This window comes from Amblyomma maculatum, chromosome 5 (assembly GCF_055883805.1).
Source record: "Amblyomma maculatum isolate TAMU_Amacu chromosome 5, ASM5588380v1, whole genome shotgun sequence".
In the NCBI taxonomy this organism is placed as follows: Eukaryota; Metazoa; Arthropoda; class Arachnida; order Ixodida; family Ixodidae; genus Amblyomma; species Amblyomma maculatum.
In genome coordinates this window covers 108,509,912-108,522,459 of record NC_139348.1, presented here as the reverse complement: position 1 = coordinate 108,522,459, position 12,548 = coordinate 108,509,912, and the positions used below count along the sequence as shown (strand labels likewise).

The 12,548-nt window shown below is 43.6% G+C and overlaps 1 protein-coding gene across 1 annotated transcript in view; it reads right to left on the bottom strand.

Moving 5' to 3' along the window:
- Positions 1–9,020, bottom strand: part of LOC146189191 (uncharacterized) — a 28,633-nt gene extending 19,613 nt beyond the window's left edge. Inside the window, exons 1-4 of the mRNA XM_084604079.1 lie at positions 8,772–9,020; positions 7,963–8,120; positions 5,287–5,370; positions 110–226 (exon numbers count right to left, since the gene is read on the bottom strand). Coding sequence (XP_084460205.1) covers positions 110–226; positions 5,287–5,370; positions 7,963–8,120; positions 8,772–8,903 — 491 coding nt within the window. The 5' untranslated portion in view covers positions 8,904–9,020. The remainder of the gene's footprint in view (positions 1–109; positions 227–5,286; positions 5,371–7,962; positions 8,121–8,771) is intronic.
- Positions 9,021–12,548: the final 3,528 nt, after the last annotated feature.

The following is a 12,548-nucleotide window of genomic DNA, read 5'->3' as shown; positions in this document are numbered from 1 at the left end:
CAGTAATCAAGCAATACAGGTCAACTTTGTCCTCGAATAAAGCAGCACTAGCAAGATATTAGCAACCAGATCACCGAGGCCAATATGCCAAAGGAATAAAGTAGCTCACATCATCGTTTCAGAAGCATCCATAGAATCGTCAATGGTCGTTTGGTCTCCTGCATCAGACGCGTCCAGTGAAAATGGGCCGCCCGATGAGCCCACCGAAACAGGCAAGTTTGAGGAGCTGCAAGAACAGAGAAAAATGTTTGCCTAAGGAAAAATCTCAGCACCTGGCATGCTACAAGAGGGAGTGGCATGTGTAACTGGTCAATCTGGAACAGCTTCTCTTGACAGCAGCAGCAGCGCTCAGACAAAGATTTACGCATTTATAATTCGTACGTGCATATTCTTGAGATTGAGTTATCGCTTTCCTTTGTCCCAGTTTTATTTTTTTTTGTGCTGGTCTTTGTATGTGTCAAGTATAAACCAACTGGCCCAAAGAGCTATTTTAATCAAACACACAACCATGCTCAGATTTGAGCATTCTATCCCCAATATTAATGTATGTAATGTATTAACAAAGCAATATGTAATGTATTAACCGAATATTTCATTACGAGTGGTTCCTCGATTGCTTAATAAAAATTTCTGAATTCAGTATTTAAAAAAAAGCAACATTGTAAATAAAATGACCAAATTGTTATTTCTGAACATCACTGAATGGTTAAGCTGTGGACACATAAATTTGCAGCAAAACTTAACTATTCGATCAGCTGCATGCACACTAAAATTTAGGCTGTCTTGCCATCAGGTTAGCCTTTATAATTAGTGCACTTCTAGGAGGCTTCCTTCTTTTTTCGAGTGTCACTTTAACCTTAATATGAAAATTGCAGCTCCTACAGTAATTTGATAGTGACTTGTAGTGCTGCTAAGGCTGCTAGTTACCAATCACTGTGCAAAAAATCACAGGCATTTTTTGTGGAAATGTGTGTCAGCCGGTATGGCTACCCGCAGATAATACAAAAAAAAAAAAAAAAAAAGTTTTTTTTAAGACGTCGCTTGAAAATATAGCGCAAGAGAGGAGCTGAGAGCTCGGAAAAATTTAAAAACAAATATTACCACGATACTAATGAAATCTCGAATTGCCGACCATAGTTGAATGCCCAATGAAAAAGCAGACAGCATGCTTAATTCATGCATTAATTATTAATTATTACATTAATTAATTAATGCATGCAGCCTCCCACACAGTAGCTGCTCACTGAAACACTATAGGGACCGGGCGCCCGTTGTATGGCGCCCGGTCCCTATAGTGTTTCAGTGAGCAGCTACTGTGTGGGAGGCGCTGTATGGCGCTGTTCCACCGCCGTCCGCGGCGGAGTGCCGAAACAGCGGAATGGCGAGGCAGCTGAGCGGCGCAGTCGTTTCCGTTCTGCGAGGCGTTTTTGAGCCTGTTCCTACCCGTCGTTTTGCGGTGTGGCTTTGAGAGCTTTGAGCTGCTTTGAGTAATCGCAAGGAGTCCTTTTTGACGGGGAAATCCTGAAAAAGAAAAGGGCCGTTCTCGGCAAGGTGTGCGTGTTTTTTTTTTTTTTTTGTTTTGAAACCGCCCGGCGCATGGTATTTCTGTTATATATACTCGAAAATGCAGCGCATTTCACCATGCGCTAGGAAACCTTCGTTAGGCACTTGTTAAGGCGACTTCGAAGACGGGAATTGCGCCTGCACTGTGCGTCTATCTTATATTAGGTCTAGTCTGAATCTGCCTGAAGATCAAATACCGCCGAGCCGTGTAGCGTGGTAGTTGTAATGGTCAGCGTTCATGTAAAATGAAAAAGATTCTGCACCTGTCTTTTTTTGGTAATAGCTAGGCTCAAACGATTCAGAGACATTCCAGTTTCAACCTTACAACGAGAGCTGTAAAAGGAGAAAAATAAACAAGCAAGACAAAAGTAGGATCCTATTTATGGTTGGAATAGCAAGCACACATATACTTCCAGGACTTCCTGCACAATTAGGCTACAATAGCTCACTGAACCCGGCCTTGAGACCGTCAAACTTAATCATAATATAAGCCAAATTAGTAATACCACCTCAGCATCATTTTCACATATACGGCAATGCTCTTGTTGAACACGTCGGAGCTGCTACATATAATTGACTTAGAAAATATTATACTATGCATGCCTTTCTCCCGACATGCTGCGTAGGTTGTGAAAAGAAAAAAAAATAAATTTCCTGCTAGCGTTCTCTCAGCGTAGGAAGTTCAATGCGATTGACCGCACCTGCCTTGAACATCTGAAGGCAATAGTCCAATACTGTCAAACTGTTAAATACAATCGAAAAAAAAAAACACAGTGTGATGTGTTGTAAGATAAGCCACCGACAACTAAGAAAGCGTTCTATTGTTAAATTAATCCCTCTGATGGCTCGTTCGCTAAGGTGGTCTACTTTCTCAGCGTACCACGAACTTACGGGGCCGATACCTAGCTGGCCTCGATACCTGATGAGTGTGAGAGGACACGACCATGTATGTAGTTTTCTATTTGCACGTAAAGGGATCCGGATAACTGAAAGCCATTCCTTTTACAACTTTGTCACTGCAGCTTGCTGGACTGCTGCTAAATCTGTTTACATTGGCCATACCTAGAATCAATTTCTGAGAGAGGTTAAACGGTCTTGCCATACTACGCCACAATCAAGAAATCTCACGTTCACTAAAACGCCGATGAGAAACACATGTATTTAGGCGGGCCAGGAAATGGACACTGCTGAGAAAATACGTAAAGCCGCGTCAGATGCAACGTGAATGCGAAAAAAAAAAATAAACGCTACATGGCCTTCGAAATTTAAAAAAAAAAAAAAAAAATGCTACGTTTATGCTCGTTTCCACAAATTAAATTGTATTTTTTTTTCTTGTTCGACTTTTATATGAAGCCGATAGCAGATTCTGTGACCATGCGGTATTGACTGAGCTGTGAAATGAGTGATTTTATTAGGTGAAATGGACATGCCACAAACAAATGTTAACAAATTCCAAGAGTATCAACGCAGAGCTAGCTCTCAGCGCATTTTCATTGGTTGACAAACTAAAAGAGGAAAAATGACAGGATCATGGCAATAGGGATTGTTCATGTCTCCTATCTGCTCTTCTGTTAAGAGAAAAAAGTTAATTATCTTTGACTATGTCAGCGTAAGTATGCGCACAAACATTGCCTCTACCCATCACTGAAGGTCGTAACGCAGGCCGAACGACGATGGTGGAGCTGCCTTTTCTTTTTCCGTGCTGGGGCTTTCTTGTACACAGGCGGGGAAATGCTAGCGTTGTAACTTACGCTGTTGGGTTACTTCGATTTCCAATTGTCAATAAAGTGACTACAGATAAAGGAGTGCGGCTTCGGTTCCGAGACTCTCGTGCCGTCACTCGTGGGGAACAGAAGGCACAGAGCATCCGGTAGCAAGCGGAATTTTAAAAATTCGGCGCTTTCCATGACCACACAGTAACCAAATACGTAGATTCGTGCCTTTGCCTTTCAAAGAACCATGCTTAGGTCACCCGCCATTCATGCTTCTGTGGAAACCCGTAGAAATGAATCGACTTAAAAACGTCCGACGAGTTTGCGTAGCTGCCGGTGGAGCCAACAACGCACCGCGTTTCGCCAGCCTTGTTCGACCAGACTTCATTTCACTGGACATATTCACACAATTAACTAGCCCAACTTTCTGTTCTCTTCAGGATATATTCAGGCACAACGTCATCTAGACCTTAGGATTTCCAATTTCCACACAAACCAACGACAAACAGTAACCTCCAATGCGCTGGCAATGCGCCGGCCGGGGCCGGCGCATTCCTGTGATTGAGCGATGCGCCGAGAGGCGGCGCCACCCATTCAGCTGTCCGGTCCCTATATGGGTATTTTAATTTGTTGTTCCACTGACCTGTTCTAGTGCCTTCTCTTCCACACTGCCCACACTGCCTCCTTTTCAGTTCCAGGAAAAACACCCTGAATGGAACGTCACTGACATAGCATTTACGTTAGCCTGTCCCTTATGCATCAGCTTTTCCTCATACATTCCAATCTCGAATCCCTTATTCAGCTTTTTTTTTTTTCACATAAAACCAGAAACCCAAAATGCTCTAAATTTTTTTTTGCCAAGCTATAAAGATTAAAAAAAAATTTTATGGTGCAATTTTCTTTTGTCATGTTTTGTTTGTTTTCTTTGGCGGCAGGGTAAGGAGCAGCCTAAGGGTGCATTCATCTACCATGCCTGTCACAGCCGCTCCATTTCCTTGCTATCAAAAGGATGCCAAATAAATTTCACTGGTCATATCAGCTGCAATACACTTCCGCATGAGCCCTATCATTGAGAGTTAGTTAAAGAAATTGCAACACCCAGCCAGTCATGGCAGCACTGCTCAGTGCATTTTCAGAAAAGCAAGCCTTCCTAATAGACATCGAGCGGGGGCCTGATGTACCCTGAGCGAGCCCCTGTCACAAAGCTCGCTCATGCAGTGTTGCAGGCAATTATTTTAATTTTAAAGGAAAATACTTTATTTCCTTCTAACTAAAAAAAAATAAGCACAAAGGAGAGAAACGGGCACATCTCTTGGAGCTATTGCAGACCTTTAGTCACAGAGCTAAACAAGTTGCTTGCAAAACAATATGGTCCGCTCCCTGCACTCATCGCATGCCACTGCAAGTTTTCTGAAGTGCAAAAAACCTACCCTTCCAGTATTGGAGAGTTTTAGTGTACCGCGATCCGCTACCATGATCCACCACCACACATTCAACTGCGCATGCCTAGATGCCTTCAGGTTCAGTGTTGATAGTGAAGTGCAAATGACAGGATCAAAACAATGAAGCATTCCCTCAGTCTGCAAGCTAGGACAAAGCTTCAGTCGAAAGAGCCACGCTGCCAATCAAGTCATTCAGCATTTGTCCTAGAAAACACGCAAGTTGATGATATTCGAGACAGATCATGACATTGTGCTATCTGCGCAGAACACAGCCACATATGTTAGGGTGCACGAAATGAGGAAAGTCATGGTATGAAAGGACCTTAATTTTCATTCACTTCTAAGCTTTTTAACGAAGCACATACAAGAGCAATTCCCATTGTAATTTTTCGATACTGGACTCCTTGACTAAACGATCCAGTGTAATCTGACAGAAACTGTTAAAGGCCCCTCTAATGCTGTCCAGTAAGTAAGAGAAAAAGGAGTACTGAGGTGAACGGGCATGACAAACTCGGGTATTACTAAGGTTCTGGTGGACTGGTGTCACTAGGCATCTGACTAACGCTTACCTGGATGGAACGGCACTAGGCTGCGGACATTCTTGCTTGACAAACTCTATGAACGTCGGAGACGATTCATCGGCAATTTGGACTCTGGAAACGCGAGCAGAAAAACCACTCATCATTACTATAATGGCAATGCCCAGGCTGCACCACTAAAACGGAATGCATACAAAAGCTACCTTAATTTGACTATACCTGCAACACATTCGTGACAGAACAGCGCTCAGGTAGAGTTACCAAAGCTTTGCATATGATGCAATATCTGTAGTTAGGAGTAATAAAATTCCTTTAGCTAACACACATGAAAGTACTGACCATACTGAGATTCAAGGGACTACCTGGCTTCTTTCAATTACAACGCCTCTTTTTCTTCATTTCTTGCTGCTGCATGCAAGTATGATTCTGTCACCTGATAACTGGCATATGAAAGGTAGTCTTCACTTATAGGAATGTCGAGGGCAATTCCATTCAGTCAGTGTTCTCGGTGAAAATAGATTCCCTCCCTCTCCCTGGGCATGTCAACGCTTGTCTGACAGCAAACCATCCATTTATGGCCGTAAACATTGCAATAAATAATAGTTATGCTGCTCTTTGTGACGCATGCACAAAAAAGGCATTTTGAAGAAAAAAATAATTTACTATCTCTTAAAGGCAGAGTAGCACAACCTCTGGAATTGGCATTCAAAAATAAACTTCCAGTCACACACTGTTTGCAAAATTGGCCAACAATGGTATTTCCTGTATATAATTTGGCTAGTCTTTGTCTAGCTTCTGAAATCTCCATTTTTCGGTGAGAGTGGTTATACAAGAATGGGCACTCTTTCATTACAGGCCAACTTCTACATGTCGTCAGTGTCTTAAAGTTAGCGCACAAAAGTAGTGCGGTCGTTTTTGAATAATAGCAACTACACTGAGCCAAACTTTCTGCACATACCAGTGGGCAGTATAGACAATGATGAACTATTCCTCAACTGACTACTTCTAGTACCCTACGGCTGCTAGAACTGGCCGAATGTGAACAGGTTGGCTTCAGACATCGTAGGCTAGCTATACAGGTTCATCTGCTCATGATGCCCCGAGGAAGTTCACACAAGAGGCACTACAATTGCTTCGTTCCGGCTTTCTTTCCTAGAAAAAGAAAAACAAAATTCAAGATGGTTTCCCTGTATTTGAGTGGTTTAGAATAAAACTTTCATCCACACTCACGGCAATGAAAAATTAACTACTGTTCAGTTATAAAATAACCGTATGCTGTGAGGCTTATGTTGCTTACGATTATTACTCTGCACTAAAAAAATAAAAAAAAAAAATTGTTTCCTGACTAGCAGAAATAAGTACCACTTACTGCAGGAGTTCTCAGCCGAAGTTGTGTATTTTAGGAAAATGCCTTCTTCGTTTGTGCAAGCTTAACAAGATAAAAAACTCTCGGTGCAAACAATGTGGTCCCCTTCCCTACAACTGCCCTCTCCAAGAGATATTCATAAATCCATTTCTGAAGACAAACGTTCCTTCCACTTCACTGAGCTGCAAAATAGAAGCAACGATTTTATGAATACGCATTCCAGCAAAAAAGAGTCTTAATGGGTACTCGGATGCCGAAAGCAACGGTCCCTCTCTCAGGCTGAGAAGAGAAAGTCTGTTTATAGACTAGAGGCTAGGAGCGAAACTAATTTTAAATTTCTCATGAACAAAAAGAAAACACTTGAATGACAGCAACATGGGCATACATCGCAACAAGACAACATAACTGAGAGCTAAGAATTGCTTGCTGGCTTTACATAGCCTTGCATGAGTAACTACAAAAGTTTACAGCTGCTTGATGAAAATAAGATTGTTAAAAACCTGCACGAATACACAGAAAATATTTTTACTGCAAGGCAGCTCTTAGGCCACTCGTAGCCATCAGGAACCAGAGTGGCAAGCAGCAACACTTCTTGTCTTCATCTGCCTCGACTCTTTTGTTCAACTTCTTCATTACATTACTTCAAAGATAGCAGTCATTCACAAACCTCTCCCAGTATGGCAAGAAATTTTTCTCTATGTTTTATCTATTTTAGTTAAATTCCCTGACAATTGAGCAGTACTCAATGGTAATAGACAATATACAATACTTATTGAAAGCACGGAGAAGCAAACAAAAATAACCAACTTAGTGAAGCTGCAAAAATGTTGAAAAAAAATAGAGGTCGATACAGCCCAAAAACAAGCTTTCCATGACGATTTTGATGCCATGTCAGGGCAGGGAAAATGCAAACATTTCACATATTAGTGGTTATGGCTTATTCTAGAAGAAATGCTTTTGAATGCAGCTACGTTTACTGATCTGCACTAGCCCAAACTAACTTCGTACTGTGCAAACCAGTAAAGAACCAACCAGTGTATACAGTGCTCACTTTGTCCACAAGAACAAGACAGCTAAACGAACCGGATGCCATGCTTTACAGTAAACACTTAGGAGCAAAAAAAAAAAAAAAAAATACATCGCATCAACTTGAATGGACCATTAATGGCACAATTAACATTCACTGCAGGCCACTCAGTTGACTTGTCTTTTACCCTGACTTGGTCATAATTTGATGGCATTCCTGACAGTTACCCAAATTTCCACGTAGACAAAATTTCCGAGACAATTTTAAGTTCTCCGTGTCGCGAGACCCCCTTGTAGTATGCGTAATTGCTTACGTAGACTCTGGTGGTGGACTGGAGGGCACAGCACTATCGTCCAGAGAGCCCAAAGCTGAGGCAGAATTCTGAGTGACATGTATCTTTGCCCTGTTTGGCACTACATCGCCAGGCAAGAGGTCCACAAAGTCATCAAGGTCAGCATCAAACATCTGCACCTGTCGCAAAAAGAATATGAGATTTCAAGCCAGACAATTTGCTCAGTGTGCCATAAGACATCACTGGAGCATTACGCATGCCTCAAGTATATTGACACATAAAATATAAAGTATGATTAGGCACGTTAGATAAGAAGTTCCGTTGCAAGTGATTCGGCGCATGAGTGAGTCCCTTCACCTTCCCGCTTTCTGTGAATGACTAAAACACTACATAGTCGAACAAAACTTCATGAACGTTTCATCGCTATCCGCACAAAGGAAATGATAGTTTTGAGCAAGAACTCAAATGCAGACCGAATGAGCATAGCTATGCTATTTGCCCCGTCAAATTCGCTGTACTCTTCATGGAGCACCTGAGCCAAGACTTCTCTCTATGCTGCCCAGCAAAACACTTTCGCGCTCTAGACACGCGTGTTCACAACTGTAGCATGACTGGATCCAGGAAAAACAGCGGTCAAGGCGGCCTCGATTGGCACCACGTTCCATTCGACGACCATGCGCTGTACGTCAAACGCGCCTTTCAGGCTCCCGTGTCCGATACAAGTGGTTTTACTCAGACTATCGAATATTTGCGGAGTACCGAACAAGAGAACACAAGGCTGTGCGAGCGCTTCGTAATCAGAGCCAAGTAAGGAGCGCGAGAGAGCTTACCTGAGTAGTTTTGGAGTCGACTTTAGTCATGCTTGCCAGGCCTGCTAGCAGCTCGTCGTAGGTTCCAGTTCGAAGCTTCAGCTTCCGTCTTCTGCCGCTTTCCAGTATGACGAGACAAAAAATGTCTCCCATCGTGGTAATAAGAGCCCCGCACTATTGTTTATGACAGAAACTGCACGCACACATCTGCTGCTACTTGACGCGCGTTCACGCGAACTGACCAAGCGCGGGAAGAGGTATTGAATCAGCGTTGGCCACCTCGATTGTGGGTTCCGTCTGAAAAGGAGAAAAACCATCAAGGAATAATTTTTGCTTCATGCTAAAAAGTGCTACGAAAACCCACTGAGTATTTTTAAAATCACTGAGGTAACTGAGAGGCCACTTATTGCGAATAAAATATGCAGTGAAATTACTACGGCACGACACGATCAAACAAATTCGAAACAAGTTTATGCAGCATGAATTCAAAAGGACTCAATTGGGATACTATTCCAACTCGTAAATAATCATAATAATAATAATAATAATCAATCAATCAATCAATCAATCTTTATTTAATGTGCGCAGGAACAACCATGTGGTCTTCGTGCTACAGCACAATAATAATAACAACAACAACAACAACAACAACAACAATAATAATAATAATAATAATAATAATAATAATAATAATAATAATAATAATAATAATAATAATAATAATAATAATAATAATAATTGGTTCATAGGAAAGGAAAGGCGCAGTATCTGTCGCACTTGCTTTATGCACCTGACCCATGCCTGACCCGCGCTGCTCGAGCGAGTCCCTAGCGCTGCAATGGAAGGGAGGAAGGCGGGAAAGAAAGCGGAAAGGGAGAAAGAGCAGCCGTAGTGGAGAGCTACGGAGTAATTTAGACCACCTGGGGATCTTTTCAATCTTCACAAAATCGACTGTGAGCCCCGCGAAGCGTAGGCAGTTATGAGCGAAAACAGCAGCGCGTGCTTGTCTGGAATCCATCCCAAGTACAGACATTCTTAGTTTTTGTTATCTTCGGCCAGACAAAGAAACAAATTATTTCCGCCTAGTGTAGTACTGTCACCAAAACTGTGTTACAAGGCAATAACACGCAACAACATAATATTGATGCAAGGCGCACAAATATTCATAAGGGCTCTTAAATGATTTCAGAATTACGCGAACGCACACAGAAAAATGTGCTTACGGTCGAAAACACGTTTGCCGGCAGGCGTCGACATTGTTTTCGACCGTAAGCACATTTTTCTGTGTGCGTTCGCGTAATTCTGGGGAAAAACAAGCACTTATTAGTTTGCTTTATTGCCCTTCCGAGCGAATATTGCTGAATGCTGCAAATCGCGCACGGGCGGCATGCGATCAATTGCAGCGCTTTTAGAGATCTCGGCATTGAATTCATTCCAGTTCAGTAGGCCTGCCAGCGCACGACTTTTTGGTTCTCCCCTGATCGGGCTGGGGACAAGTAGGTCACCGCCGCTTGCGGCGGGGGCTTGCCTGCCACCGAATTTTTATCTGTTGTAGTGAAGTGTTCTCTAGCCGGAGTCTGAGGCAAAACTGTTTATTCCAGCGGAGCTGCGGAAGCGTACAAGCAGGGTAGACAGTCCACAGAGAGAGAGAGAGAGAGAGAGAGAGAGAGAGAGAGAGAGAGAGAGAGAGAGAGAGAGAACGAAGAGAGTTCACTGTCCCCGCGCAGCTTCGAACATGCTAGGACCGAAGAGCTGCGGGGACGCGGGGATGAGGTGTTGAGCGTAATACGATGCTCAGGCCAGACGGAAAGTACGGCATGGGAAGCGGCGCTTGGAGCGGCAGCAGTGTGATACACAGTTGGAGCGGCAGTACCACGATGCACAACATATAGGTCGTCATTGCACCAGCCATCGCTTAGGTGGTAGACGACGGCTGTTGTTGTTGTTGTTGTCCAAATACCTTATGGCACATACCCACAGAGGGGGATCGGCCAAGAATTGGGTAGGAAAGAATTTTTTTTTAAAGTATACTTGCATAAAAAAAAAATGATTTGAGGGGTAGAGGAAAGGAAACAAAAGCGGAAATAAGTGAAATATAAAACGAAAGTGGTAACTCTCACGGGAGATTGACACTACAGTTGTAGAACAAGTGATGTTTAAATATGTAGCAAGGCAAACGATTTGAGTTCAGTAAAAAATTTTGCATGGCGGTAAAAACAGACCTGTGACTGTGCCCAAGGATGGTGGCGCCAAATGATAACAATGTCAAGTGATAACAAAGGCCAAGCTGTTGCAATGGCCTTTCCATCAACTGTTTTCTCAGCGTAGTAAAGCGGCGGCAAAACAATAAAAAGTGATCTAATGTTTCTTGTTCACCGCAAAATGCGCAGACGGGAGACAGTGCCAAACCAGACCTGTAAAGATAGAAATTTAAAGGTGGGATACGGCATCGCAGCCATATTAGAGAAATCTCAAGTTGCCGTGAATAACATAATTTTCTATTCCAAGAATAATTTAGATGCAGGTAGTCATCAGATCTTAAAAGATGTCCATTTTTCATATTTAATAGAACGTTTCTCCGAAACCTCGCTGCGTTGCGGCTGTTGTTGCGGCGCGCGTCTTTCTCTCCCTCTTCTTTTTCTTTCTTCTTTATTTTCTCTTCTGTCCGCACGAGGCAGCGGAGGTGGCTCAGCTACAGAGCCAGTAGCAGGCCCGTGCATTTTTTTTTGCCTTCTTCCTACTGCCACAACAACAACAGCTACAGAGCCAGTAGCAGGCCCGTGCATTTTATTTTCCTTCTTCCTACTGCCACAACAACAACGTTTGGTTGGTTGTTTTGTGGGGTTTAACGTCCCAAAGCGACTCAGGCTATGAGAGACGCCGTAGTGGAGGACTCCAGAAATTTCGACCACCTGGGGTTCTTTAACGTGCACTGACATCGCACAGCACACGGGCGCCTTGCTTTTCGCCTCCACTGAAAAGTGGCCGCCGAGGCCGGGATCCGATCCCTTCCTTGGGAACGGTAGTCGAGCGCCGTAACCACTGCACCACCCCGGCGGGGCAGCCGGAGCACGACGTTTGTCGCTTGGCTCATTGCACAGCTGAAGAACACATTTGGACCGCGTATAGAACGGAAGAAACATGTAGTTGGTTGCCTGCGATCGAATATCGCATCACATTACGCGGGATCTTGACGCTACGAAAAACACAGTAAGTTGTCACCAGACGAGACCAAATCCTCCGCACCATGCCACCAGCAGCGGAATGTTTTGCCCACCACGGGGCTGCCGCCCCCTTCGCCCCTACTCCGTTACGTCATTCGTGACGTAGGCCGGGAGAGGTCTATTTCGACCATCTAGGGATCTTTAACGTGCGCTGACATCGCATCAAGTCCTGGAGCATCAAGGGACAAGAAGTGGAAGCTGTGACAGATTTTCTCTTATTGGGCTCCAAGATTACCTCGGAAGGAGACTGCAGCCATGAAATTAGGAGACGCCTGCTTCTGGGAAAGAGAGCAATGGTTAGCCTTGACCGCCTAGTAAAGAGCAGAGACATTAGTCTGCCAACCAAGATCCGTATAACTCGTGCTATGGTCTTTCCAGTTGTGATGTATGGATGCGAGAGTTGGACTGTGAAAAAGGCTGACCGCCGAAGAATTGACGCGTTTGAATTGTGGTGCTGGCGAAGACTCTTGAGAGTTCCTTGGACTGCCAGAAGATCAAATCAGTCGATATTGTCGACCATAAACCCTGACTGCTCATTGGAGGGTCAAATTCTAAAGTTAAAGCTCAGCTACTT